The 26,263-nt window shown below is 38.6% G+C and overlaps 1 protein-coding gene across 1 annotated transcript in view; it reads left to right on the top strand.

Moving 5' to 3' along the window:
* Osbpl1a (oxysterol binding protein like 1A) overlaps positions 1-26,263 on the top strand; it is a 218,075-nt gene that overhangs the window by 189,258 nt on the left and 2,554 nt on the right. Inside the window, exons 19-27 of the mRNA XM_026388022.2 lie at positions 9,393-9,527; positions 12,251-12,348; positions 13,187-13,369; positions 17,716-17,823; positions 18,738-18,827; positions 19,213-19,339; positions 22,368-22,484; positions 23,014-23,137; positions 24,351-24,441. Coding sequence (XP_026243807.2) covers positions 9,393-9,527; positions 12,251-12,348; positions 13,187-13,369; positions 17,716-17,823; positions 18,738-18,827; positions 19,213-19,339; positions 22,368-22,484; positions 23,014-23,137; positions 24,351-24,441 — 1,073 coding nt within the window. The remainder of the gene's footprint in view (positions 1-9,392; positions 9,528-12,250; positions 12,349-13,186; positions 13,370-17,715; positions 17,824-18,737; positions 18,828-19,212; positions 19,340-22,367; positions 22,485-23,013; positions 23,138-24,350; positions 24,442-26,263) is intronic.

The raw sequence follows: 26,263 nt of genomic DNA on the forward strand, positions 1-26,263 counted from the left end.
GGTTTGAGAAAATTGAAATATATATATTTTTTGCTGAGTACACCTTTGCCAATATAATATTTGTTGATGAAATGCTTTTATCACACCATGAACTTTACAATATTCCTTTCAAAGCTGTGAATCTAGCTTATCCACTTGATGCAGAATGTCTGCCATATAACCACAGGCCCAGACTTCACACCCAGAAGTGCCATCAGCTCAGAGTGCCTGTCAGACAGGTGTGATGCTATTTTTAGATTTAAATAAACATATTAGTGTATGTCACTATGACAACTGCCCCATTCTTGAATTCTGACTCTAGATAGATATAGCACAAGATAAGATTGAAGCTTAGGCCAAGTCTGGTGTGTTATAAATACTGACTTGAGAGACAGGATGGAAGAAGCAAGGTAGTTGAAATTTGGCATAATCACCACCCTACTCTATCGTCATCTAAAATTAGAATATCCTAAAGCAGGGCACACTGGCCATAAAAAACCTGTTTATAATATTCCTTCCCTTAATTGAAATGAGGAGACTGTGGCTCTCCAATGTAATCAAAGTGCCTTGTGTAAAAGATGCTCCACTCACATAGTACCATGGTTCTATACCTCTCTTCATTTGGTGCTTTGGAGGCTTTTGCACTTCATAGAAAAAATACTTTGCTATAATTCAGGATGATAGCAGATGTGTCTTTTCCTTTTTTAAAGTAACAGTGGACCATGAGGCTCAGCATGGAACATGGGTGCAGGCGAAGTCCTAAGCCAGCCAGCATTTAGGAAAGTGTGCATGTCGGGTTGAGCGTCTGGAAGTGGATTTCCATAAAACCACAAATACCACAGGAAGACTGATCCAGTGCAAAGTTTCTACCAGGGCTTCCCTTGTCCTTCCACATTCCTGTCTAGCAGATGTCCAGCCTTAGGTTCAGTGCCTCCAGCGGGAGGGTTCACACCACCTCCTAGCTCTGACATGCAGCTGCTAGACAGGAAGGATAGGGAAGGAATAGCTTTATGTTTGTTACCTTTTGCCTCGTGTGTGTGTGTGTGTGTGTGTGTGTGTGTGTGTGTGTGTGTGTTCATTCATGCACAAACCTTTCTTCCCTATTTTTCTACTGGTTGCATCAAGGTCTGAATTACACATGCCCCTTTCCTGTCCTATAGTGTCTTTGTTTCTGTGGCATGTCTTCTACTAATCTCTCATGTCCCTACTGGGCTATTCTGGAAGAGCTGAGAAGAGAAGCACTGGTGTGAACAGCAGCAGAAGACATTAGGGCATCAGGCTTTATTCAAACTGCCCATCCTGAGTTGTACCTGGAGTGCCTTGCAATGTCTTAGTGTCATTGTTTGGGATATAATCAGTATTCAGATGCCAGGAACCTCTCACCCAGTCATCAACTACTGGATGCTAGACATCTTTGCTATTCAACAGCCCCCCTCCCCACCCTTCATGGCCCTTAAATGTAAGGAGGGTGAATTTTTACTGCCTCGGCAGCTATGGGAGGCAGAGTTGTGGAGGAAAGAGCCAGTACCACCTTCATCTCAAAGAAGGCACAGTGCCTTCCAAGGAACAGCCAAGACTGCTGCCAGTACCTGACTATGAGTGAGTGAGGAGTCTACGAGTCCACCGAGTGCTTGGGTCTCAGCCCTGGGTGAGCACCCTGCCCACCAGCTACTGCCTGGGCCACGGAGCAGACAGGTTTACCCTAACACCTGAATTCACTTTGTCTTCAAAGCATAGGTCTTACGTATTTATACATTTGGAGGTTAAAATGGTAGGCTTTACATGTAGGAAATATCTTCCATTTCAGTTGAGCTCAAATTTGGCCTTGTTTTCAGGTCATTTTTATAGTGCTGAAGCAGCCTTCCCTCTCTGTTTTTCTTCAGTTTGTCAGCTGATGAGCAGTTGCAATTAGGAGTTTCTTCAGTTTCATCATTGGTTGCTATTAATTTGCCTGGATAAATTTAAACTTTGCTTTTAGCTGGGTCACAAGGTAGAATTGCTTGGCATAAATATTTAATTTTTCCAGCTGACTGAAGCTCTCAGTGATAAAAGTATTCTAGCTAATGTTTCTTCCTGAAGCTTGACCTTCATAATAAGTATGTTCTTTCTTTACCTATTATTGGAATATACACACATGCCAATTAGTTGTATGAAATATCTAGGGAATGCAACCGTATTTCATTGGCATCAACATAGCAGTCGTGTTTCTGTGAATTTGAAGTGGTCTAAGAGGGAGGGAAATAAAATGTACTATTTTTTTGGAGCGGGGTGGTACTAAGGATTGAACCCAGGGATTGCTTTGTGACTGAGCTACATCCACAACTCTTTTTATTTTACTTTGAATCCTCCTGCCTTAGCCTCCTGAGACACTGGGATGACAGGTGTGTGCCACCACCTCCAGCCGTCAAATGTACTTTTTGTCACAAAATTTTTCATTATCTACTTATGGATCTTTAAATTTTGTCAATTAAAATAATTATAAGATTGTTCACAAATACTTACAGATCATGGAATCAGTACAGTGGCAAGTCAGTTGTAGAGCTTAAAGATAGCATGTTAGACTAAGAGGTTGTGGTTGTTTTTATGATGAGCTGGATTTATGTCTATTTATTCTCTCCAGCCTCCTTTCCCTCTGTTATTTGGCTCAGTTTTTGCATTTGTTTCATTAAATGCTTATATTCTGGTTTACTAAAATAAATCAAAATGGTATTTAAATCATTCTGTATTAAAATTTTTATTCAAAGAATTTTTAGAATTTTAGAAGCTTTTGTTTTATTTAATTATTTTATTTTACTGGTACTTGGGATTGAACCCAGACGTGTTTTGCCACTGAGCTGCAACCCCAGTTCTTTGTATTTTTTGAGATAGCATCTCCTGAATTTGCTGAGGCTGGCTTTGAACTTGTGATCCTCCTGTCACAGCCTCCTAAATAGCTGGGATTATACACATGTACCACCATGTCTGACTTTTAGGAGCTTTTAGATGACTGAAGAACAAATCTACCCATTGAACATTGAACTGATAATGAGCCCTTGTTCCTTATGCCTTGGTCTCCAGAGTTCACACCATATTCTTTTTCTTTTCTTTCTTTTTTAAAATATTTATTTTTTAGTTTTAAGTGGACACACTATTTTATTTTTATGTGGTGCTGAGGATCAAACTCAGTGCCTCACGTGTACCAGGTGAGTGCTCTACCACTGAGCCCCAGCCCCAGCCCTTTTTTTGTTTGTTTGTTTTTCTTTTTGTTTTTCCTCATTATGCTAAAGATAGAACCCAGGGCCTTCCTTGTACATGCTAGAGTAAGTGCTCCGTACTTATCTCCACCCCCAGCAACACACTGGATTCTTGACCATTTACTTGTAACTAACTCATGTAAGGCGTGGCCAACTAGTGTTGAGCAGCCAATGGCTACTAGACCTTTCCGTTCCATGGTTTTTTTTTGTTTTGTTTTCCTGTGAAGATATAGGTGAAGAAATGGCAGCAAATGCAGCATTGCTTCTGATGAAGTCCCTAGGTCAGGATTCCTAAGAAAAGCAAGCAAACCCCTCTGCTGGAAGCAATTCCTGTCCTATCTGATCCACCATAACCAGGAAAGGGCTTAAGTACCCAAACCACCCCAGCACATCTCTTATTTCCTCAGTGAATATTTTCTAGTCCTTATAGTGTTTCTCAGAGAAGAAAAAAAAAGTCTTACAGGTAAAGTTACTATTTATTCCTTCAGTAAATAAATCCTTTAAATTCTTTCAAGATATATCTCTTGTTCTCAACAAAGTGAAATGTAGAACACAGGAAGAGCTGAGCTGGAAATGACATGATTGCTATCGTATTCTGGTCAAGGGACAGCTGCCATCAGGATCCAGTCACTCACCCCTGCTGTGTTGTGGTGTAGATCCCTGCTGACTGACATGTGGAACCTTCACCCTTCTCCACTTTTAGGCTCGGAACCCACAATCACGCTGCTGTCCTAAGTAGCTTCTCTATAGCTCTGTTGGTCCAGGGATGGGGCGAAGCATCCCAGCCTTTGGCACTTCCCTGCTCCATGTAATCCTAAGGTTGTGGGGACTGTGTATGATAGCTAATGAAAATAGCATTTATTGCATATTTAACATATGCCTGCCACTCTTCTAGGTGTTTTGTATGAGTTTATCTAATCTTCGCACGCCCTAGGAGGTGTGTAATAAATTTATCCCCAGTTTGGGCAAAGGCTATGGTCTTGCTCTAGGCCACAAGCAAGTAGGTAACAGAACTTGGATTTGAATGTTGGGAGTTTGATCTCAGAGCCCATTTTTCCCTATTGTTTTTCAATTATAATAAAATATATATAACAAAATTTACCATCTTAACTGTTTGTAATTCCACTTAATGCCACTTTAAATTGTTGTGTGACCATCACTGTCAGCCACCCACAAAACTAAAAGCAACAAAACTAAACCAAAACTGTGCCCATTAACACCAACACCCTGTTCCCCTTCCCAGCTCCTGACAGCCACCATTCTACTTTCTGAGCAGAGCCCATTCTATCAACCACAGTGCTTTTCTATCTCTGCACTTTAGGAGCAGGCTAACCTGAGTGTATTCTGCTGTTCCCTTTTTCCCACCACACCACTTACTCCCTAGATCTTCTCTTGTTGGCGCTATGCATATGTTGTAGGGTGGACCAGCTTCTGGGGATTGAGGTTGATAGCTTCTCAATCCTTTTCCTTTTGGATTCTGAAATGGTTAGGTTTTACAATAACATCTCTTGCTTTACCCTTGATTAGAAATGCAGTCCATGTTAATTTTAGAAGATTTAGAAAATACAGAATAATATAAAGGAAATATAGATTCCCTATACTACCAAATCCTAGAGAAAACCATTATTAATGTTTTAGTGCTGCAGACTTCTAGTATATGTTTCTATATCTATAAACATGTATTTATCAAAATTAGAATATGTTGCTTTTTGAACATATTCTGCATAGCCGATGGTTTTCAGGTTTGAAAGTTTGTTTAGAATGAAAATTTAAATCATAGCAAATTTTAAAGTGTAAATAATTTACAAAAACCTAAGTCTAAAATGCTTTTATTTTTGAGTTGTACACTCTTATCACTTGTGATAGTGATTGTATGATATTTTCTATAGTAGAATTAAAATATTTCCTCAAGTAGTATTGATCAAAAACTTTTTGTATTTGTTTTGGGGATTGAACCCAGAGGTGATAAACCACTGAGCCACATCTGTAGTCTTATTTTTTATTTTGAGACAGGGGTCTTACTAAGTTGCTGAGGCTGATATTGAATTTATAATCCTCCTGTCTCAGCCTCCTGAGTTGCTGGGATTACAGGTGTGTGCCACCGTGCGTGGCTAAAATCCATAGTTTTAAGATTCACTCTTGATACGGTGTATGTTCATATAATGACTTGTGTCCAACATTGTAATATCATATAGTATTTTCACTGTCTTAAAATCCTCTGTGCTTCACCTGTTTATTCCTCCAGCCCTATAATAGTTAGTAACCACTGATTTTTTTTTCCAATTTCAGTTTTGCCTTTTCCAGAATGTCATATAGCTGGAACCATGGGGTGTATAGCCTTTAAGTTTCTTCAAGGTCTTTTCATGACTTGATAGTTCATTTCTTGTTAGTGCTAAATAACATCCCCAAGTAACTTACTTCTTTAACTTAGAATTTCACCATGTTAAAAATTGTTCATCAGGGCTGGGATTGTGGCTCAGCAATAGAGCACTCACCTAGTACATGCGAGGTGCTGGATTTGATCGTCAGCATCACATAAAAAAAAAATAAAATAAAGACATTGTGTCCAACTACAACTTAAAAAAAATAAAAAGAAATTTGTGCATCAGGGCTGGGATTGTGGCTCAGTGGTAGAGTGCTTGCCTCGCATGTGTGAGGCACTGGGTTCAATTCTCAGCACATAAATAAATATAAATAAATTATATATAAATATAAATAAATGATAAAAATAAAGGTTGGGCTGGGGATGTGGCTCAAGCGGTAACGCACTCGCCTGGCATGCGCGGGGTGCTGGGTTCGATCCTCAGAACCACATAAAATAAAATAAAGATGTTGTGTCCACCGAAAACCGACAAATAAATATTTTAAAAAATTCTCTCTCTGTCTCTCTGTGTCTGTCTCTCTCTCTCTCTCTCTCTCTCTCTCTCTCTCTCTCTCTCTCCTTTTTAAAAAAGGTAAATAAATAAAAATAAAGGTCCACCAACAACTAAAAAAGTATTTTTTAAAAATGTGTGCATCAGTAAACTGACTGTTTTTGTCTTCAGGGAGCTTGTAGTCCAAAAAAAGCACCAGGGGAGGCACCAAGGTGTGTGGTGACTGCCTGAAAGAAATAGGTATGGTGGGCAATGGGAATATAAATGTGCATCTGGGCCAGGTGCACCAACAGCATGTACTCTCTCCTTAAGGTGATAAAGATTTGGCAAGGCATAAAATACCACCCCTTTCTGCTGGAATTGTATTACTTGACTAGATAAGCTGGATAGTACCCATGACATAACAGTTGGTAATACAATCTAACATATGATCAAATGCTAGGTTGTGAGCAATAGATTCTGCTACTTCAGGAAGTGGAAGGACTAGGAAATCATAATGAGTACTCGAAGAAGAAAGATTTGAACTGGGCCTGGAAATCTGGCTGGGTTATAGAGGAATTAAGGGAAGCAAGAAGGGCATTCCAGGCCAGGAGTGGCTATGGTGGGGTTTATAATCCAGGGCCTGGCAAATAGTAGGTGTTCAATTAAATATTTGTTTAATAACAACATGATTGAACAGACCGGAAGTAGTATACCTCTTTTAATGTCTTTATCTTTGATATCAAAGGAAGTTCTGACTTGGGCTAAAGATATAACACAGTTTTAGAGCACTTGCCTAGCATTCATGAGTCTTTGAGGTCAATCCCCAGTATTTTACACACATATACACAGTAGTAGTATCAATTGGCAAAGCTAACATGGAACACATTTAGCTTGGTAGTATCTAAAAATCTAAGTGAGCATGTCTTTGACCTAGAAATTCCACTAAAGAGAAATATGCTTTAAAGCCATATCTACCTATTTTTTAATATTTATTTTTTAGTTGTAGGTGGACATAATACCTTTATTTTATTTATTTTTATGTGGTGCTGAGGATCGAACCCAGGGCCTCACACATGCTAGGCGAGCACTCTACCACTGAGCCACAACCCCAGCCCCTATGTTTTGAAAAATATATAAATTTAACAATCACAGCATTTACTAGTGTGCTCAGTAGTGGTCTAAGTGCTTTGCAAACATTAGTCTTACAGTGATGATTTCTGGAAGATGCTATTATATTAGTACCTTGTTTTTGATGAAGAAACTGGCACAGGGCTGATCCTGCCCAAAATCACACTGTTAATAAATGAAGGCAGCAGTAGAACTAGTTTGGTTTGGTGGTCTTAATATTGCACCATCCAGCAGTTAATCAAGAACTTCATAGACTCATTGTGCATGCCTTCCATGTGAATAAGACACCCCTCCAAACAGAGCTGATGCTATGTTTTTATAAACAAAGCTCTCTCTCTTCCCTCCTCCTCTGCCCCCTCATAGATATAATGCATGTAAATACATGGGCATCGGAAACTATTGCTGGTGCTGTATCTCTGGGGAGAGGAGTGGGAAAGGGACATGAAGAGGCTATTTTGTGTTATTTTATATTATTAAGTTTTATGTTACAAGTTGTATATTCCTCTGTGTTCTTTAAAAAAGGGTGGGGCAATATAGATAATTTTTCAGAAAGAGCCTGTACCATTTCATTTAAGCAAGCCTTGGTGATCCTAATTTTCTTGATTTGTCCCCAACAGCAAATATCTGGGTTTGATGAGATCTTAGGGGGTGTGTATGTATGTGTATGTGTGTGTGTGTGTGTGTGTGTGTGTGTGTGTGTGTGTAGTTGAACCTTCTTTTTCTCCTTATAAATTCCTGTTCTCCTTCATCTCCTTAGTAACACAGCAATAAATCTACCAGTTCTTTTAATTAGGTTACCTGGCTAGCTGTTTTCTACAGTATTTTATCTTAACAAATGAGCTTACTTTCTTTGAATGTAGTTGGTTACAGTTTTGTGAAGGTCACATTTTTGTGTAGATCATTAAGAATGTGGGCATGTTAATGGGGGAAGTCAAAGCAGAGTCAGGTGGCATTCAGCCTGGACTGCACCTCAAGACTGCTCACGTGACCAAGTGAATTTGGCCAACAGGCTTCCTGAGAGACCTGATTCCCCAAGGAAGGGTAAATAGTGATAGGTAGAAGTTTGGGAAGATCATCAAAATATTCCAGAGAATACCAAGTGAAGAGAATAGCCATGGAGAATAGAGTTGAAAGATTGCAGTTTGGCTGCCTGCCCAGTCATTAAAAGGGCAGACAGAATTGAAAACTATTCTGTAAAATATAGATAATCTTTTAGTACCCTATTCCACAATTATACCAGAGTGCCATGCTCAGAAAAGCCCAATATTATTTGCCAAAACAGTCTCAAATTTCATTCAGAAAATTACTCACAAAATGGCCTAGATGGTTGATACTTTGCCCACTGCGAAAAGATGAACTTAGGCATACTGAAATCTTAATGAGTTTATTTGAGTAGACAGTGATTCATAACACAGGTACCCTAGGCTTCAAGTGGTACAGCACTCCACCCAGGGAGTGGGAGGAAGTTTTTACAAGATGTTCTTTGAGGAAACAAAACAGAGAAAATAGATTTGATTGGCTAAAATGCAACATTGCTAACCCGAAGTTAGTTTGGCAATTTCAGATTCATTAAATCCTAAGTTTATATTGAATTGGGTTTCAGTTTGCCTATGTAGGAACCCAAGGCACTGGAGTGACCTCAGCTTCATGACCCCCTTATTAATTACTATCTATATGAAGAATTTTGCCTTTTGTGTCCCCATCACCATCACTCAGTTCTGGTCTAAGGTGGGCTTTTTACTAGTTATCAGTTCATGTTCATCACTAGATAGTGCGCTCCGTGAACCAAGGAGAATGTTTGCTTATTTGTACTGGGGGTTAAACCCAGGCGTGCTCCACCACTGAATTATATCCCCAGCCCTTTGTACTTTTTATCTTGAGATAGGGTCTCCCTAAGTTGCTGGAGCTGGCCTCAAACTTGAATCCTCCTGCCTTGGTCATGTAAATTGCTGGGACCATAGTTGCATACACTGCAGCCCAAGGAGAGTGTCTGGGTAGTCTTTGTATTTCCGTTAGCTGTTCAGTATTCTCCATGTTATAAGTTGCTCTGGAAAGATTTGTGAAATTAAACTGTCATTGGTTAAATTGCATGAGTTGGACTTTCTGTTCCTCTCTAGGAATGTGTTATATAAACACTTAAGCAGGTAAGTTTGCTGTACATATTGTACATAAGAGTTTCACTTTTCTCATTAAACAGGAACTATCCAAGATTACGATGCCAGTTATATTTAATGAGCCTTTGAGCTTCCTACAACGACTAACTGAGTATATGGAGCATACTTACCTCATCCACAAGGCCAGTTCATTTTCTGATCCTGTCGAAAGGATGCAGGTATGTGTCAAGCACTGGAAAAGGCTTAAATCTTAGAGACTTGTCTCCTTCCTCCTTTCCTCAATCCTACACCACACACACACACATTTCCCCACTTGGGAAATGTTCTCAAATCTTAACCACCATATTTGAAGAGTCCTCTGTGTCCCTTCCGTACTGCCTGTCCTCTAGTATGTTCTACAATAATGAAAGACCAATGGGAATTTCAAGAGAAACAGAAGGTGGTCACAACCACATCTGGTTTGGGAAGCTGTTTCTGGGTCTTCATTTTAGAAAGTAGCATTTGTGTGTGTGTGTGTGTGTGTGTGTGTGTGTGTGTGTGTGGTTTGTTTATTTATTTATTTATGGTTTTTATTTTTTGTGGGGGGTTTGAACCAAAGAGTGCTTAACCACTGAGCCACATCCCCAGCCCTGTGTGAGTGTGTGTGTGTATATATATATATATATATATATATATATATATATATATATATATTTTTTTTTTTATAGACAGGATCTCACTGAGTTGCTTGGGCTTTGCTGAGTTGCTGAGGCTGGCTTTGAACTTGTGATCCTCCTGCCTCAGCTTCCTGAGCTGTTGTGATTACAGGCATTTGCCACTGAACCCAGTTAGAAAGTAGCATTTTGTTAGGATGACAAAATCCAACATTATTCTTTCATGCCTTTTTAAAGAGCTTCTAAGAGGGACTGAATACACAAACATGTCATATATTTATAATTTTATGCATATGTGTATATATACAAAATAAGGCAAGGAATTGAAACACCTCCCCCAAACCCCCCCACCCCAGTGCTGGGGATGGAATCCAAGGCCTCTTATATTAGGCAAGTGCTCCACCACTAAACTATGTTCCCAACCCAGGAACTGAACTTTCAAGTTTTCTTTTAAATAGAAGATGTTTATGTGATACATATGGGTGGTTAAGAAACACATGCAGATGGTGGTTCCATATCCAATTTTCCAAGAAATTTCCGTATATTTCCATATTGGCTGTACCAATTTGCAGTCCTACCAGCAGTGTATGAGTGTGCCTTTTTCCCCATACCCTCACCAACACTTATTGTTGTTTGTCTTCATAATAGCTGCCATTCTGACTGGAGTGAGATGAAGTCTTAGAGTAGTTTTGATTTGCATTTTTCTAATTGCTATGGATGATGAACACTTTTTCATATATCTGTTGATTGATTGCATATCATCTTCTGAGAAGTGTCTGTTCAGGTCCTTGGCCCATTTATTGATTGGGGTATTTGTTTTTTTGGTGCTTAGCTTTTTGAGTTCTTTATAAACCCTAGAGATTAGTGCTGTATCTTGGAAAATTGGGAATGGAACCACCATTTGACCCAGCTCTCCCTCTCCTCGGTCTATACCCAAAGGACTTAAAAACAGCATACTACAGGGACACAGCCACATCAATGTTTATAGCAGCACAATTCACAATAGCTAAACTGTGGAACCAACCTAGATGCCCTTCAGTAGATGAATGTATAAAAAAAAGTGGCAAAAATACACAATGGAATATTACTCAGCATAAAAGAGAATAAAATCATGGCATTTGCAGGTAAACGGATGGAGTTAGAGAAAGTAATGCTAAGTGAAGTTAGCCAATCTCAGAAAACCAAATGCCGAATGTTTTGTCTGATATATCAGACAAAATTCATAATTGGGTAGAGAGGGGGAGCATGGGAGGAATAGATGAGCTCTAGATAGGGCAGAGGGGTGGGAGGGGAAGGGAGGGGACATGGGGTTAGAAATGATGGTGGAATGTGATGGACATCATTATCCAGAGTACATGTATGAAGACATTTATGAATTGGTGTGAATATACTTTGGGTACAACTATAGATACGAAAAACTGTGCTCTGTATGTGTAATAAGAATTGTAATGCATTCCGCTGTCATATAAACAAAAAAATTAATTGGAAAAAAAAGAAATACAGGCAGAGAATACAGTAGACACCTTCTTGTCCTTCAAACAAAGCCATAGTATTCTGAACTGAATCTTTCTGTTCTTTCCTTTATATAAATCAACATTTCCTAACCTTATCACCTTTGACACCAATTAAATGTTTATTTTACATCTCTCTTTCCTCATTTCTAAAAGTGTTGTACGGTCACCCATCCAAATTCATGGGTTCTGCATCCCCAGATTCAGTCAACCTCAGATCCAAAGTATTTGAAGATAAAAATCTGAATATGTACAGGCCTCTTTTTTGTTGTTATTTCATAAACAATGTAGTATATTAGCTATTTACATTGTTTTGGATGTCATAATCATCTAGAGATGATTGGGGGTGTTAGTGATACGTAAACACTGTGCCATTTTATATGAAAGACTTGAGCATCTACACATTTTGGTATCCAAGCAGGTTCCTGGAACCAGTACCCCTCAGATATTGAGGGACAGGTGTACTTTTAAAAATGTGTATCGGTATTAAAATTAACTGGGTTTGAAAGATTGTAAAAAAGTCCTTGAGAGAATTTGTAGCACTCTTAGGGTGTTAATAAAGCCACATTTGTGAATGACACTATAGGAAGAGACTCAGTAATTTTTATTCTGAATATCCAAGTTTCTAGAGCCTTAAATTTCTAGAGCCTTATTAAAAACCCAGAATAATGAAACTCCTCAAAATAATTTTGTTAGTTACTGTGTTCAGCACAATTTCAGTTCCTGCATGAGAGCAGGCTGGGCTATTTTTAACTGGTGTGATGCTCTGTCCCACAGTGTGTAGCTGCATTTGCCGTGTCTGCTGTCGCTTCTCAGTGGGAACGCACTGGAAAGCCCTTCAACCCGCTTCTGGGAGAGACGTATGAATTAGTTCGGTGAGGTCTTCCATTCCATTCTGGACCGATAGTTGAATTTGCGTGATTACCGTGGCTTTTCAGTAAAGAAGAAAGATGAATATTTTGAGCACTACCGTATATAATTCTGTATGACTGGGACAAATTAACAATTCTGATGTTTGTTTCTATGAAACTTATTTTACTATCTCAAAAATACTGAAATGGATATTAAATGTATATTCATAAAAAGTAATTGTGAGGATTTTTATGTTCCTGATCACATGGGATTAGTGATTCTCTCTTTTTAAAATGTAGTTATAAGGCATGATCATGTTTTTAAAATATATAATCATATAAAATATATTAGCATGATTTCATGCAGTACTGTTGCCTTAAAGGCAGGGAATGTATCTTCAAGTGCAGTTCTGTTTGCCTGCACTCGCCTGGGTCTTGTTTAATCATGGAAATTTATGTGGTTTTCTTGTATCATCTTCCTTTTCTTTGCCTAAAATTTATTCCTTAGATGTTGGAAAGTAGAGACACTGTATATCTCTACATTAAGGTGAAAGAATTGATAAATTTTAAGTGTACATGCATAATACTTCCATTTCATATAAATCACCCAAATTTGTGTGAGTATCCTTTATTTCAAGTAACTAGCATTACATTTGCAACAACTTTAGTAGTTTCTGTCCATGTGTACAGTTGTACCATTCCTCATGTTAAGTTGTTCTTTCATCAGGATGATGATAAAGAATTATATACTTTGTCAAGCCTGTTTCTTCAATATTTTAATTGCTTTTTTGACTGAAATGACAGTAATGTAGACATTAGATGATAGAATAATTACAATGTTGCCCTTTCTTTTTTTTTAAAGAGATGACCTTGGATTTAGACTCATTTCTGAACAGGTCAGCCATCACCCACCAATCAGTGCATTTCATGCAGAAGGGTTAAACAACGATTTCATCTTTCATGGCTCAATCTATCCCAAACTAAAGTTCTGGGGGAAGAGTGTAGAAGCAGAGCCCAAAGGAACCATCACCTTGGAGCTCCTTGAGTAAGTTCTGATCAAACATTCAACTCGTTTCATGCATACCTACTCGTAAGCGTACACACACATACACAGATCTCACCTTAATGTTCAAAAGCTAGAGAAAATGTAACAATATTTATAATTGTAAACTATCTGCCTCTATGTAAAAGAATTTGTTAGTCAATCTGGGTGTATCTAAAAAGTTTAACTTAATGTTCGACAATGGTGTTTGGGTCGTTTATAAAGACCGATGGGGTTAATCATTCCTTGGCAGTTCTTATGAAACTAGCTGTCTACGTATTATGCTGCCAATGTTTTATTTAAAGACCTTTCAAAATGAATTCACTTTGAGAAATAATGAAATACAATTGTGTGGCACTTATTACCTGTTAGTTAAGTTAGGAGTTCTATTCTTGTGCAAGATTAGCTTAAAAAGCTTTAAATTCGAAGAAATATTCAGTAAAGGCAGAGTAAGTGAGCTCTGCCCTCTCCCTGATTACCACTGGAAACCCTGGACTGAAGGCAAAAAGCAATGATCAAGGACTCTGAATGTGAATAAAGATAAACAAATGGAGAAAAGAAATCAAATCCCAAAGACCAACATGGCAGTGAGATTCTTCCCATTTTTCCTGGCTTACTGTCAATGCAGCAAGTCGCAAAATGGGGCAATGCAGGCAGACAGAGTTTCAAGAGAAACTCTCTCTTTCTAATTAGAGGCCCTAGAAAGATCCCTTGCAGATAGAGAGAGACAGGAACATTCTGTTGTTCCACAACAAGCCGCAGGGCACACATCTGCTGTCCTGCAGTGGCAGTGGCAGCATCAGCCACACCAGTTCAGAAAACTCAGCGGAAGTTCTCCTTGGCCACAGGAACTGGATGAAGGGAGCCTGTCCAAAGAGTGAAGGGAATCCTTGTTACTTCTTTTCTCTTGCTTCTTTGCCCAAGAAGAAGGCCTCATTGTGGGAAGCAGAGATAGAATAGAGGCTCCAACACCAGCTTGCCAGACAGAGGAAAGGATCCCTGGTAGCTAAGAGTAGAGCTAAAAGCACAGAGAGGAGGGAGCTTCACACAGAAATCTTGAAAGCCTGTGGGTGGATTTCTAAGCCCATCCTTACACTCATGCATTGAAATGACCCTAAACTGCTCACTTATGGCCTCAAGTTCTGAACACTGGTGTGGCCTCAGGCCCAAAGCCCTGGATGGCTACTGAGGAACGAATCTGAATAACACCAAAAGGCTTTGAAGATTAAACTAACACTGCAATCAAAGACTACAGAAAAATGGTCAGGACTTGTAGCGTGAAACTATGTTAATTGCCTATTAAGACAAATCAAAATAATCTTCTCCAGAAAAGGTTAAGAGGACACTGATTCTCATAAAATTCAAGAGTCCAGAATACAGTCCAAAAGTATTGGCATACCAAGAAACAGAAAAACCTTAACAACTCACAGTGAAAAGACAGTCTCCTAACTAACCCCATAACAACCCAGATATTGAAATTTGCATCAGAAACTTTAAAGCAGCTGTTATAAGTGTGCTCCCTGAGGTAAAGGTGAACATTCTCAGATGAAGAAATTGAAAGACATGCCTGCAAAGAATAGAAGTATTTCTGGAAATTTTAGTAATGAAAAATACATTACTGGAAATAGAGTAACTAGGAAAAGTCAATAGCACAGTGGTAATAATGAAATATGTAGACTGAGTACGATGAAAACTACAAGATCCTGATGAAGGTAATTAAAGGATACCAGAGTGATGGGGAGGGGTATTGCATCTCACTGTATTCAGAAGCCTCAGTCTAGTTAAGTATCAGTTCTCCCTGGTTGGTCTGTAAGCAGTCTTTATTAGCACAACCAAATCAAAATCTCTTGATGATTTTAATAGATACAGAGAAATATATTCTAATTTTATATGGAAAGGCAAATAAAATAGCACAGCCAAAACAGTTTTGAAAAGGGAAAACAGGATTGATAGACTCCCAGTACCCAATTTGAAGATTTTAAAACTATCATAACCCAGACTTTGTGGTATTGGCAAAAGGGCTGACCACATACATTAGTGGAACAGAGAAGAGTCCAGAAATTGACCTCACAGAAATATGGTCAGTTGATTTTTCACAAAAGTGTAAGGACGATGCAAGTAAGAAAGGTGGTCATTTCCACAAAATGTATGGAGACCAATGTTCATCTCTATGTTAAAAAATGAACCTCAGCTATCCTTCACACTTTAAAGTCAAAGTAGATCATACTCTAAAATAAAACATAAAATAAAATGCTTTGGGAAGAAAAAAAATCTTATGACTTTGGATTTTGCAGACCTCGTATATAGATACAGTATCTTTAAAAGCACAATCCATAAAATTGATGTTTTATCAAAATTTAAAACTTTTGCTCTGTAAAGAAAACTATTCATACTATTAAAAAAATTATAGACCAGTCACAATTACTTACAAATCATATATGAAACAAAGGATTTATATCCAGAATATATAAAGAACTGAAAACTCAACAATAAGAAATAACACAGAATGATGGGCTGGGGTTGTAGCTCAGTGGTAGAGTGCTTACCTCACAAGCCTGAGGCACTGGGTTTAATCCTCAGCACCACATAAAAATAAATAAAAATATAAATATTGTGTCCATCTACAACTAAAAAATTTAAACAAGAAATGACACAGAATGAGATTGGGCAAAAGATGTAAAGAGATGTTTTACCATTAGATGTGGATACCAAATTAGCATGTGAAAAGGTGCTCAATAGCATTAATTATTAGAGAAATACAAATTAAAGACACAATGAGATACCAAGACACAGCTATCAGACTGGCTAAAGACAAAATAATTTAATAAACTCACAGTAAAAAGTGCTGACAAGGGCTGGGGTTGTGGCTCAGCAGTAGAAAGATCACCTTGAACATGCAAGGCTCTGAGTTCCATCCTCAGCACCACATAAAAATAAAATAAATAAAAGTTATACAAAAAAAAACCAACAAAGTGCTGACAAGGATGTAGGGCAAACTAGAAATCTCATATATTGTTGGTGGGAAATGTAAAATGGTAGAGACACTCTGGAGAACACTTTGGTGATTTTGTATAAAGTTAGCCATATGGTTACCACATGATTCAGTACTCCTATCTTAGAGAAAAGAAAAAAATATGTACATACCAAAACCTCTGTACAATCTTGTACAGTAACATTATTTATAATCATCAAAATCCAAATACCACTTAAATGCCCTTCACTGGGTGTATGGTTAAACTATGGCATTTTCATACAATGGAATATTACTCAGCAATGAAAAGAATGAATTATTGATACATAGAAGGACATAACTGAATTTCCAATGCATTCTACAAATTGAAGAAGCTAAACTTAAAAGATTATGTACTATGTTATTTTATTTATGCAACATTCTGAAAAAGATAAAACTATTTTTTTACAGAACAGGTAAGATGTTTAGGGATTCAGGATGGGATTAGGAATTTGAGGATTAGGAATAGAGGAAGGTCTGACTGCATAAGGGAAGTATGAGCAAATTTTGGGACGGTGATGGAGTTGCTCCATATTCTGATTGTGTTGGTGATAATTACATAGATCTCTGTATGTATTAAACTCATAGAACAGGACACAGAAATTGTATTGCAAAAAAAATTGCAAAAAAATATTTTTCCATGCATAAATTAAAAATAAAATTTAAAAACACAGTACCTAAGGGTACATGTACAAAGATATTTTTTTCAAAAGCAATGGATGTGTAAAATTGGAGTCTATTCACTTCAGTGAGTTTTTCTTTTGGTGAGCTGGCAGCTACTCTTGTGGAATGTGCCAAATTGGACTCATGTTTATTTTCTGCCTCCCATTTAATTTTCCTTTTAATATGTTTCACCAGTTTTTTGAGTGCAAAAAGTGATTATATACAGGTTGAGCATTCCTTACCTGAAATGCTTAAACCCAAAGTGTTTGGGATTTTGGAGTCTTTTGTATTTCAAAATGTTTGTAGATTTTATTAGATGAGTATCCCTAATTTGAAAGTCCAAAATGTGAAATGCTTCAAAATCTAAATCATTTTTAACATTATGTTGGCACTCAACTTTGTATTTCCAATTTTTGGACTAGGAATGTTCAACCCATATGTAGTTTATACTTAAGAGTTTGGTGGAAGTTTTTCTTATGTCTTTGTTTCCTTTTAAAACAAGAATTCTAGACAGTTGATACTTGTGTTACAGTTACATTAATTATTTTTAAAGTCTTAAAACTTTGTCCTTTTAAGAAGCCTAATTTGTAATCCTGAGTAAAAGAATTTGAAGCAAATACACTTTTAAGCAAAATGACACTTCTCATTATTTCGGTGGGTTTGGTTTGTTTTTTAGGCACAATGAAGCATATACATGGACAAATCCTACCTGCTGTGTGCATAATATCATTGTGGGTAAACTCTGGATCGAACAGTATGGCAATGTGGAAATCACAAACCACAAGTAAGGCTCTTCAGGGTACTCACCTGTGTCATCAGCTTCTACCAAACCATTCCAGTGGGTTTCATTTTTAAAAAAGAGGGTAGAGGGAGGCTAAGTAGTGCTCATGAAAATGTATGAATCAGGCAGTAGGATAGCAATATTGGTCAGTAGTTCCAGCTACTTGGGAGGCTATGGCTAGAGAATCGTGAGTTCGAGACCAGCCTGGGCAACATACACAATATAGTAAGAACCTGTCTCAAAACAAAAACAAAATCAGGCAGTGTAACTAACCCTTAAGGGCATAGAACCAATCCATTTAATGATAGTATTCACTAAAGTTTCTGATTAAGAGCCAGGTGCAGTGGCAAATGCCTATAATCCCAGAGGCTCAAGAGGCTAACGCAGAAGGGTCACAAGTTCAAAGCCAGCCTCACCAACTTAGTGAGACCCTAAGCAACTCAGTAAGACCCTGTCTCAAAATAAAAAATAAAAAGCACTGGAAATGTAGCCCAGTGATTAAGCACCCCTGGGTTCATTTGCTGGTACCAAAAAAAAAAAAAAGTTTCTGATTAGGAAAGCTGGATAAACTCTGAGCTTCCTTAACCCCTGAGAATCTTAATTCCAATCTGTTTATTTTTCTTATGTTGTTTATTTTGTGTTATTTTATATGGGGGAGCACAGGGTGAGGTGGGAACAGCGTAAGAATTACTTTAACAGTTCAAGTCCTACTGATGAATTTAGGCAGGTTTCTTATTCTTGATGAACTTCACGTCCCTTTCCTTTATGGGTATAGTACTGATGGAGCATTAATCAGCATCTGTATGGAGCCTGGCCTGTACAAAAAATCAGTAAGCAGCAATTAACTGCCAGAAAGATTACAGAATCACTGTTCTCTACTGTTAAATGGTAATCTGAACTTAATATTTCCTTCCTAGGACTGGGGACAAATGTGTGTTGAATTTTAAGCCATGTGGCCTTTTTGGTAAGGAATTACACAAAGTTGAAGGCTACATTCAAGATAAAAGGTAAGATTTCATTTTAAATGTTGAGTAGCATAAATGTTGTTCACTAGAAGTCAGTATTAAAATCTGTCATAATCTGGGGCTGGGGATGTGGCTCAAGTGGTAACGCACTCGCCTGGCATGCACGGGGCACTGGTTTCGATCCTCAGCACCACATAAAAATAAAATAAAGATGTTGTGTCTGCCGAAAACTGAAAAATAAATATTAAAAAATTCTCTCTCTCTCTCTCTCTCTCTCAAAAAAAAAAAATCTGTCACAATCTAAAAAGCTCACACTCTAACAAATAGAAAACAGGAGATAACTGTTTCTTAAAAGAATGATTCATGCTTTATTTTAATATTTGGTTAAATATTGGCTTGTTGGCTAAACGTCAGTTTCTCTTCACAGTAAGAAGAAGCTCTGTGCTCTCTATGGGAAGTGGACTGAGTGTCTGTACAGTGTTGACCCTGCCACTTTTGATGCTTACAAAAAAAATGATAAGAAAAACACTGAAGAGAAGAAGAACAGTAAACAGGTGAACATCCCGTAAGGTGGTATCAAGGAGTAACTGGACTCTTACATTGGTACTAATCCTTTTGGAAGTGGCCTGTTATTGGATCACAGTTTGATGTTTCTTTTTTGGTGTTGCTAATGCATGTAATTCTTCTCCTTGCTTCTTTTAAATGAGTACATATCTGCCTTAGTAGCAAATATTTAATATAATCTTCTATAAGATGTGGCTGTGTACCACTTTTACAACTGTGTAGCAGTTCTGTGTGGGGCTTTGGTTTAATTCACAAAGTTTTTGAAAATTGGAGCTCACCTTAGACAAATTTTCTTATTTGGGTTAGATGTTGAAATTATTTGAATAAGTAAAATTTCCTCCAAAATCATATCTTACGTTTTCATGTTTATCTGTCTTGTTGGTTTCTTCCTTATCTTCAGTCACTAAAGTTAAGGCTTTGGTGGCTAACAGTGCCATTATTGGACTCCTCTGCTCTTCATTCTGAATTTGCCTCTTTGCGGGTCACTTGGTGTCCTGATAGAATCTCCCATGGGCAAAGACACTTAGCTTCTTGCTGCCTGGCCCAGGCAGGCTCCAGCATGTAGCAGGCTCCTGTCTCAACCCTCTAGTCAGAACAGTTGAGAGCTAAAGAAAGAGTGCACCTGTTTGACCAGGAAATACTTGTTTGAGGACTGACTCCTTTCTGGTAACTAGCCTGATTGTCTAGGCACAGACTCTGGGTTGGAATCCAGTTCCCATCATTTGTGAGCATGGCAAGCTCACATCTCTCTGCCTCAGTACCTTCATTTATGAAATGCAGATCAGGACAGCACCTACTAGTTGGATGAGTTAACAGTTATAAAAGACTCAGTCCCTGCTCATAGTAGATTGATGAAATTCTTTCTGCTGAAAGTACGTCCTGGAACTGATATTGTCTGAGAGAGTGTGTTACAAATGCAGGCTCATGGGCCTCATCTTAGACCTACAAAATCACTGTCTCTGGTGCTCTTCCCATGTTTGTTATGCATGCAAAAGTTTAAAAAGTCTTCACATTCTCAAAAGCAGAAGTTATATTTATTAGTGACTTTCTTTGTAAATTGAGCTGTTTTCTGAGATGAGGAGTTTTGTTAAATGGCCAGAGCCTGCTGCTTTCCTATGGCTTTGGCTTTTTTGGTATTTCCCTTTAGGCCTGTGTGCATGGTTCCACTCTTCTCTCACAGCCTATGTTCCTGCCTGCTCTTGCCTCATCCTGTGAGGTGTCCTAATTGTTCACTGCAACTGTCAGGGAATCCAAGGGGCTGGAGAAGAAAATGTCCCAGGATCCTGGAACCCTTGACCCAGACTCCTTATCTATGCTCCTGCCAGTTAGAAGGCAGCATAGTGAAGACAGCCTCACTGGCACACAGCCCTCTTTTACAGAGCTTGGACAGCATAGGACATTGGAAAAACTCCAGAAAACGTCCCTATGTTCCCTGAATCCCTAGTGAGTCTTTGTAGACCAGTGGTTTTCCTTCATACATTCATTTCTTTTCTTATCTGCTCTCTCTCCCCTTCCTGTCCATCTCCCTTCCATGGATTTCTGAGGTTCCTGAACATGTGCTGTGGGAAGCTTTTATCATCAATTTTGTCTGTTTTTTAAATCATGATTTCACTGAAAGTGTCTCAATCCATGGTTTAGATTTGTTAACTGTGATGTTGGGAATATAACTAACCTTCCAAAGCTGTGAGTTCTTTATGAATACCACTATGGTAATATCAGCTCCTCCTGGGCCGATTACATAAAGACTGAATAAGCAGAGCACCTAGCTCTGGCCCACAGGGTGCATAGCCAAAGGAAATGTTAGTTTCCTTCTCAGCCTAACATCTTTTTAAATTCTCTTTTTATGAGATGCATTCAGGATCCCTACTGGGTTTGTGTCATTAATGAGTTTAGTTAAGTGCCGCAGGATGTAAAGTTTTATTTTTCTCAAAATGTTGCCTATGTTGGCTGTGTCTCCAGTGTATTAAGTTCCTCAAAAGTCAGGCATTTCTTGTAGTTCTGCATCCCAGTGCTGAGCATTTAGAAGGTTCAAGGTAATTATCAAATGAGTTATTTTGTCTTTAAAAAAAATCAGAAGTTTTAAAAACATAATGTGGTGTGGTACAGATGATTGCTTGATGGTGCCTTGATGCGGATGACACTGTGCAGCACACGCAGCTCCATACACACAGTACTTGCTCAGTCTTTCCCAGGTGTGAGAAGGTGAATATATATGGGTTAGAAAGTCTGTGTTGCAGATACCTGGCAGTCTTGCAGATCTGTCTCTTGCTTCAACAGTGTTTGGATATAATGGCCCCTGAGCACTCCCTCTCTTCCAACCTGCAAACACCTTGCATTCTTCTTTCCAGTCACAACCTCCAGGACCATCCAATCTCCCGTCTTCTCCTAGAACAACCAACACTGTGTTTTGTGGTTAGTTCCTCATTGCTGACCCACCATGACCTCCCAAATTCATCAGAATTATTCCACCAAGGTCGAGGCCCATCAGCCAGCCATCTGATCTGTTTACATCTGCAGGTCTCCTATACTGAGAATCTCCTGGGAGAGGATGTGCAGAGGCCTTATCAAGAGGAATGAGTAAAATTCTGGTGCCAGGGTCTAAACCAGGTTCCTTTGTATCTTCATGCCCTGGGCTGTGACCATGCAGACCCACTATCTTTTTGACTTCTGGAGAACCACTTCCTGGGTGAGACAGTGGAGCTCTGGAGGAGGATGGTGGCCACCTGTCTTTACCCCCATGGCCAGCTGGGAGAGCAGCTCTTTCAAAGGCTCACCCTGGAGCACAGTCTGCCAGCACTGTGAGCATGCTCTGCATCCCTGGCGCCCTCTCCCAAGCCTCAGACCAAATGAAAATAAAACTTTTTGCAGCAATAAAAGAAAAAAAGTCATGGTGTCTCTGCCCTCCTGCAGTATACTTTCTAGTGGTATGCAGTAAATGGTGTTTATTTCATTATTCATAAATGTATGTACATATCTTAAAACTTCTTACTTAAATGCTGCTCATTGCTGGTTTTCTAGATGAGCACTTCTGAAGAGTCTGATGAAATGCCAATGCCAGATTCTGAAAGTGTATTTGTTATCCCTGGAAGTGTTCTCCTGTGGCGAATAGCCCCACGGCCTCCAAATTCCGCCCAGGTGAGACCAGCCTTGCTGGATGTGGCCACATTGTTTATAGCCAGCTTTGGGGATGCCCTTTCCCAGGCAACACTGAGACATGATCAGTTGTTCCCTGCTGGTCCCTGTGTGCTGCTTTCCTCCTTACCCAGAGGCCCAGCACACTCATGTCATCATCCACCCTCTCTGGTGCTGGCTGGAAGACATGTAGGGTGGGACCTCAGTGGGTCTTCTTTATGTTACTTAGGCATAAGGCTGGCCTCTGTCAGATATAAGCTGATGAAGCCTGTCAGTGTAAACCTTCCAGACCTAGCCAGGAGTGAAGGAAGATGACTGTTGATGTTGCCCATAGTTCTGAAAGTTGATAGAGGTTATTGTGAGGTCTGCTTTGAGACCAGTACCCACAGATGGTGCAGAGTCAATGAAAACTGTTAGGCATGATCTGAGAAAGGAGTAAGGGGTCACTTTCAAATCAGCCTCTTTCAGGGCTTTCTGTTTGGTGTCATCATGCCTTGGTATATGTTAATTTAATCATTTTGCTTCTTGTCAGATGTATAATTTTACCAGCTTTGCAATGGTTTTGAATGAAGTTGACAAGGAAATGGAGAGCGTGATTCCTAAGACTGACTGCAGGTTACGGCCTGACATCAGAGCCATGGAGAATGGAGAAATAGGTAAGAAGTGTCTACTGCTATAACTGGTACAGTTCACTGGGGCTGGTCATTTGTTTAATTCCTGGTGATTGTTAGCATTATTGGGGTATTGGCATTTTCTTGGAAATTTTAAATTTAAATTTAACTTGTTTTTAAATTTGAAAATTAGAAGTACACTCTGTTAACTAAAACTCAGTCATACACCCTAATCATTTAGTATATTACACGTGGCTAGAGGCATTGTCTGAAATTTCAGAGAGAGAAATTTAGCATGTTTGTCAACTTTGAGTTGTATTCTAATTACATTTCCTAATTCACATAGCATCTTGTAAGCCTCGGAGCATGGCTTCTGCCAGGCATGGGTGGTGTGGGCCTGTAGTCCCAGCAACTTGTTTCTTTTTTGGTTGGTGTCTACCTAAGGCAGAAGGATTGTAAGGGCCAGGCCAGCCTGTGCAACTTAGTGAGACCTTGTCTCAAAATAAAAAGGGGTGGGGAGATAGCTCACAAGTAGAGTACACCTTGGTTCAATTCCTGATATGGGATGGAGGAGCAGGGGGGGAACATTACTTCCCTTGGGTAATTATTTAAATAATTTTTAAAGTGTTGCTTTTAACATGGTGGTTCTTCAAAAGGGAAAAATCCCCATCCCCCCAGGAAACATATGGCAATATCTGGAAACTTTGTCACATCTGGGGAAAGTAGCTGGTGCTAAAAATCCTGTCATGCACAGGACAGCCGCTGACAGTAAAGAATCATCGGACCCAATGTGGCAGTAGTAACAAGGGGAAGAAACCCTGTCTTAACTAGTCTGATTGTCTCTAGTGAGACAGAGCATCAGCATTCTGGAAAATTGTTTTAATTTTTTATGAACAGAATTTGAATGAGTTCTGTAAGGTCTCCCTAAGAATTTAAAATAGTTTTTCCATCCAATCTTTCATTGAAACATTTTAACATAATTTTTTGGCTTTATGAATAAGCAAGGGGTTTTGGTAAATGCAGAGGTTATTAAGGGCATAATCAATCAAAAGACATGAAGGCATTTTGAGTGCCAACCCTACCTTTCCTAGCCTGGGTATGTAAGATTTTAACTTCATGTTTGACAATGGCTGTATTTTAGTGGCAAGAACACTAATACACACAGAGAGTGGTTCTCCATAAAGTTATGATGCTTATCCTTGTGCCTGGCATTCTTAGTGTAGAGAATAAATGTTTTTCTTTAATGTTCTTGTTTTAGACCAAGCTAGTGAAGAAAAAAAACGGCTTGAGGAAAAACAACGAGCAGCCCGTAAAAACAGGTCCAAGTCAGAAGAAGACTGGAAGACGAGGTGTGTACAATCTTCAGTATGTAACTGAGCCCTCTGGCAGGCTGCTGTATGTACGAGAAGCAGTGGTTTTAAATGCTGTGAATTGGCTGACCCTGCTACATTGTCTTTAGGATGGAATCTTGAAGGAGCTCTGTGAGGTCTCACTAAGAACTTAGAATAATTTCACCTTTATTCAGTTTTCCCACCTAATTTTTCACTGAAACATTTTAACATAATTACTATGAAAAATATTCAAATGTTAGACTAATTATTGTTCAAATTATTATCAAAATATTATTCAAAGTCATTTGAATTTAAGTATTAAAGCCAAAAGAATTGCTCATGTGACAAAGAAAAATGACTACTGGGAAATTAAATTTAAAATATTCCCATACAATTATCATAGATAAGGCCCATTAAACTTAATTTTCTTCCTTATCCAGCAAAAGGGAAAGTAAAATACAGAATTATATTTTGGCATGAAAATAACAGCTGTTTGCTCATATATGCAAGGAAATTATAGGATCATTTGCTTATATGTATATCATGTATCATTGATATTTAGACAGTACCTTTACTTTTCAAACAGAAGGGATTTGACACATAAAGGTAGTAGGATTGGTTTAAAGTAGCATCTTGTATTCCATTTAGGAGTAGAAAGATTTTTTAAAATCAGGAGTTATTTAGTCACTTGGGTTGAGTAGTAAAATCACTTATAAATAGGAATATCATAAAAACATTTTCTACATAATTCATTGTTACTAAGTAAATGTTAAGATTTAATATGGGCATAATTTTTCAAGCATCCCAAAAGATATTATTTGGTCATCTTTTTACATGGTACAGAAAGATTTTAGTTTTAGAAATGATCTTGGGTGTCTAATCCAGTAGGTTTTGTTCTTTTTTGTTAACATGAGACTCTTCTTTGCAAATGAAAACTCACTCTATAGATAGGAACACATGCAAACCAAGGTGCTGTGTGGGTAGGACCTGGGCCACTCTTCACTTTCTCCCATCTGCACATACCCCAGGACCCTAGAACTCTGGAATACAGTGTAAAAACTGCTTATCTAGAATTCCCTTCTTTGTATTGGAGGAAAGCAAACAATGGTATATTTCATTTCATTTAGGAGCCATGTTCAAAGGTACACAGCTGGTAAGCAGCAGATCCAAGATCAGAGCCTTCACCTTCATTAGTCCTTTAGATGAAGCCCCTTTGCTGTGATCCCTTTTGAAAATATGTGATACACTTTATCACATATTTTTTCTAGAACGCCTTTTCTGATCCCACTTTCAGTTATATCATGTAAGCAAAAATCCACCAAGAATTTTTACTATCAGATGAAAGTCTTTAACATTCCAAAAGCAAATATCTGTAGAAAATTCATTAGAAGCTTGAAAATAAAAACTAGAGCTGTGTGGGAGAGCTGTCATTTTGAGGCTTGCACTTGGTTGCTTCCACGGGGCTCTCAGCCTCACTGTTTTTATATGAACATATTGGTCTTTGAAATAATCCTGCCTATGCTTTGTCAAGATTCCATGCTTTGAGCTCCTTTCCAGTGGTGGTGATGAGATTTTACACTTACTGTTTTCAGGACTGACAAAGTGTTTTAAAACACTTTGGCTCAGTTTGAATGTAGGTAGAATAGTTTTGTCAAAGAGCATTTTCTTCTCTTCTTGAAATGAACCCAAAAACTCACTTTAATGTGACCCACATTTATCCTTACTAAAATCTGGAATCCCTGCTAATGTTCCTTTTGCTCACTTGAAGAGAGTTCACGCTGCAGTTTTTCAGGCTGTATGTATGTGAGTCCTGCTGAGGAGGGTGGCTGCTTGTGGTCCT

The sequence above is a fragment of the Urocitellus parryii genome, chromosome 13 (genome assembly GCF_045843805.1).
Source record: "Urocitellus parryii isolate mUroPar1 chromosome 13, mUroPar1.hap1, whole genome shotgun sequence".
Lineage (NCBI taxonomy): Eukaryota > Metazoa > Chordata > Mammalia > Rodentia > Sciuridae > Urocitellus > Urocitellus parryii.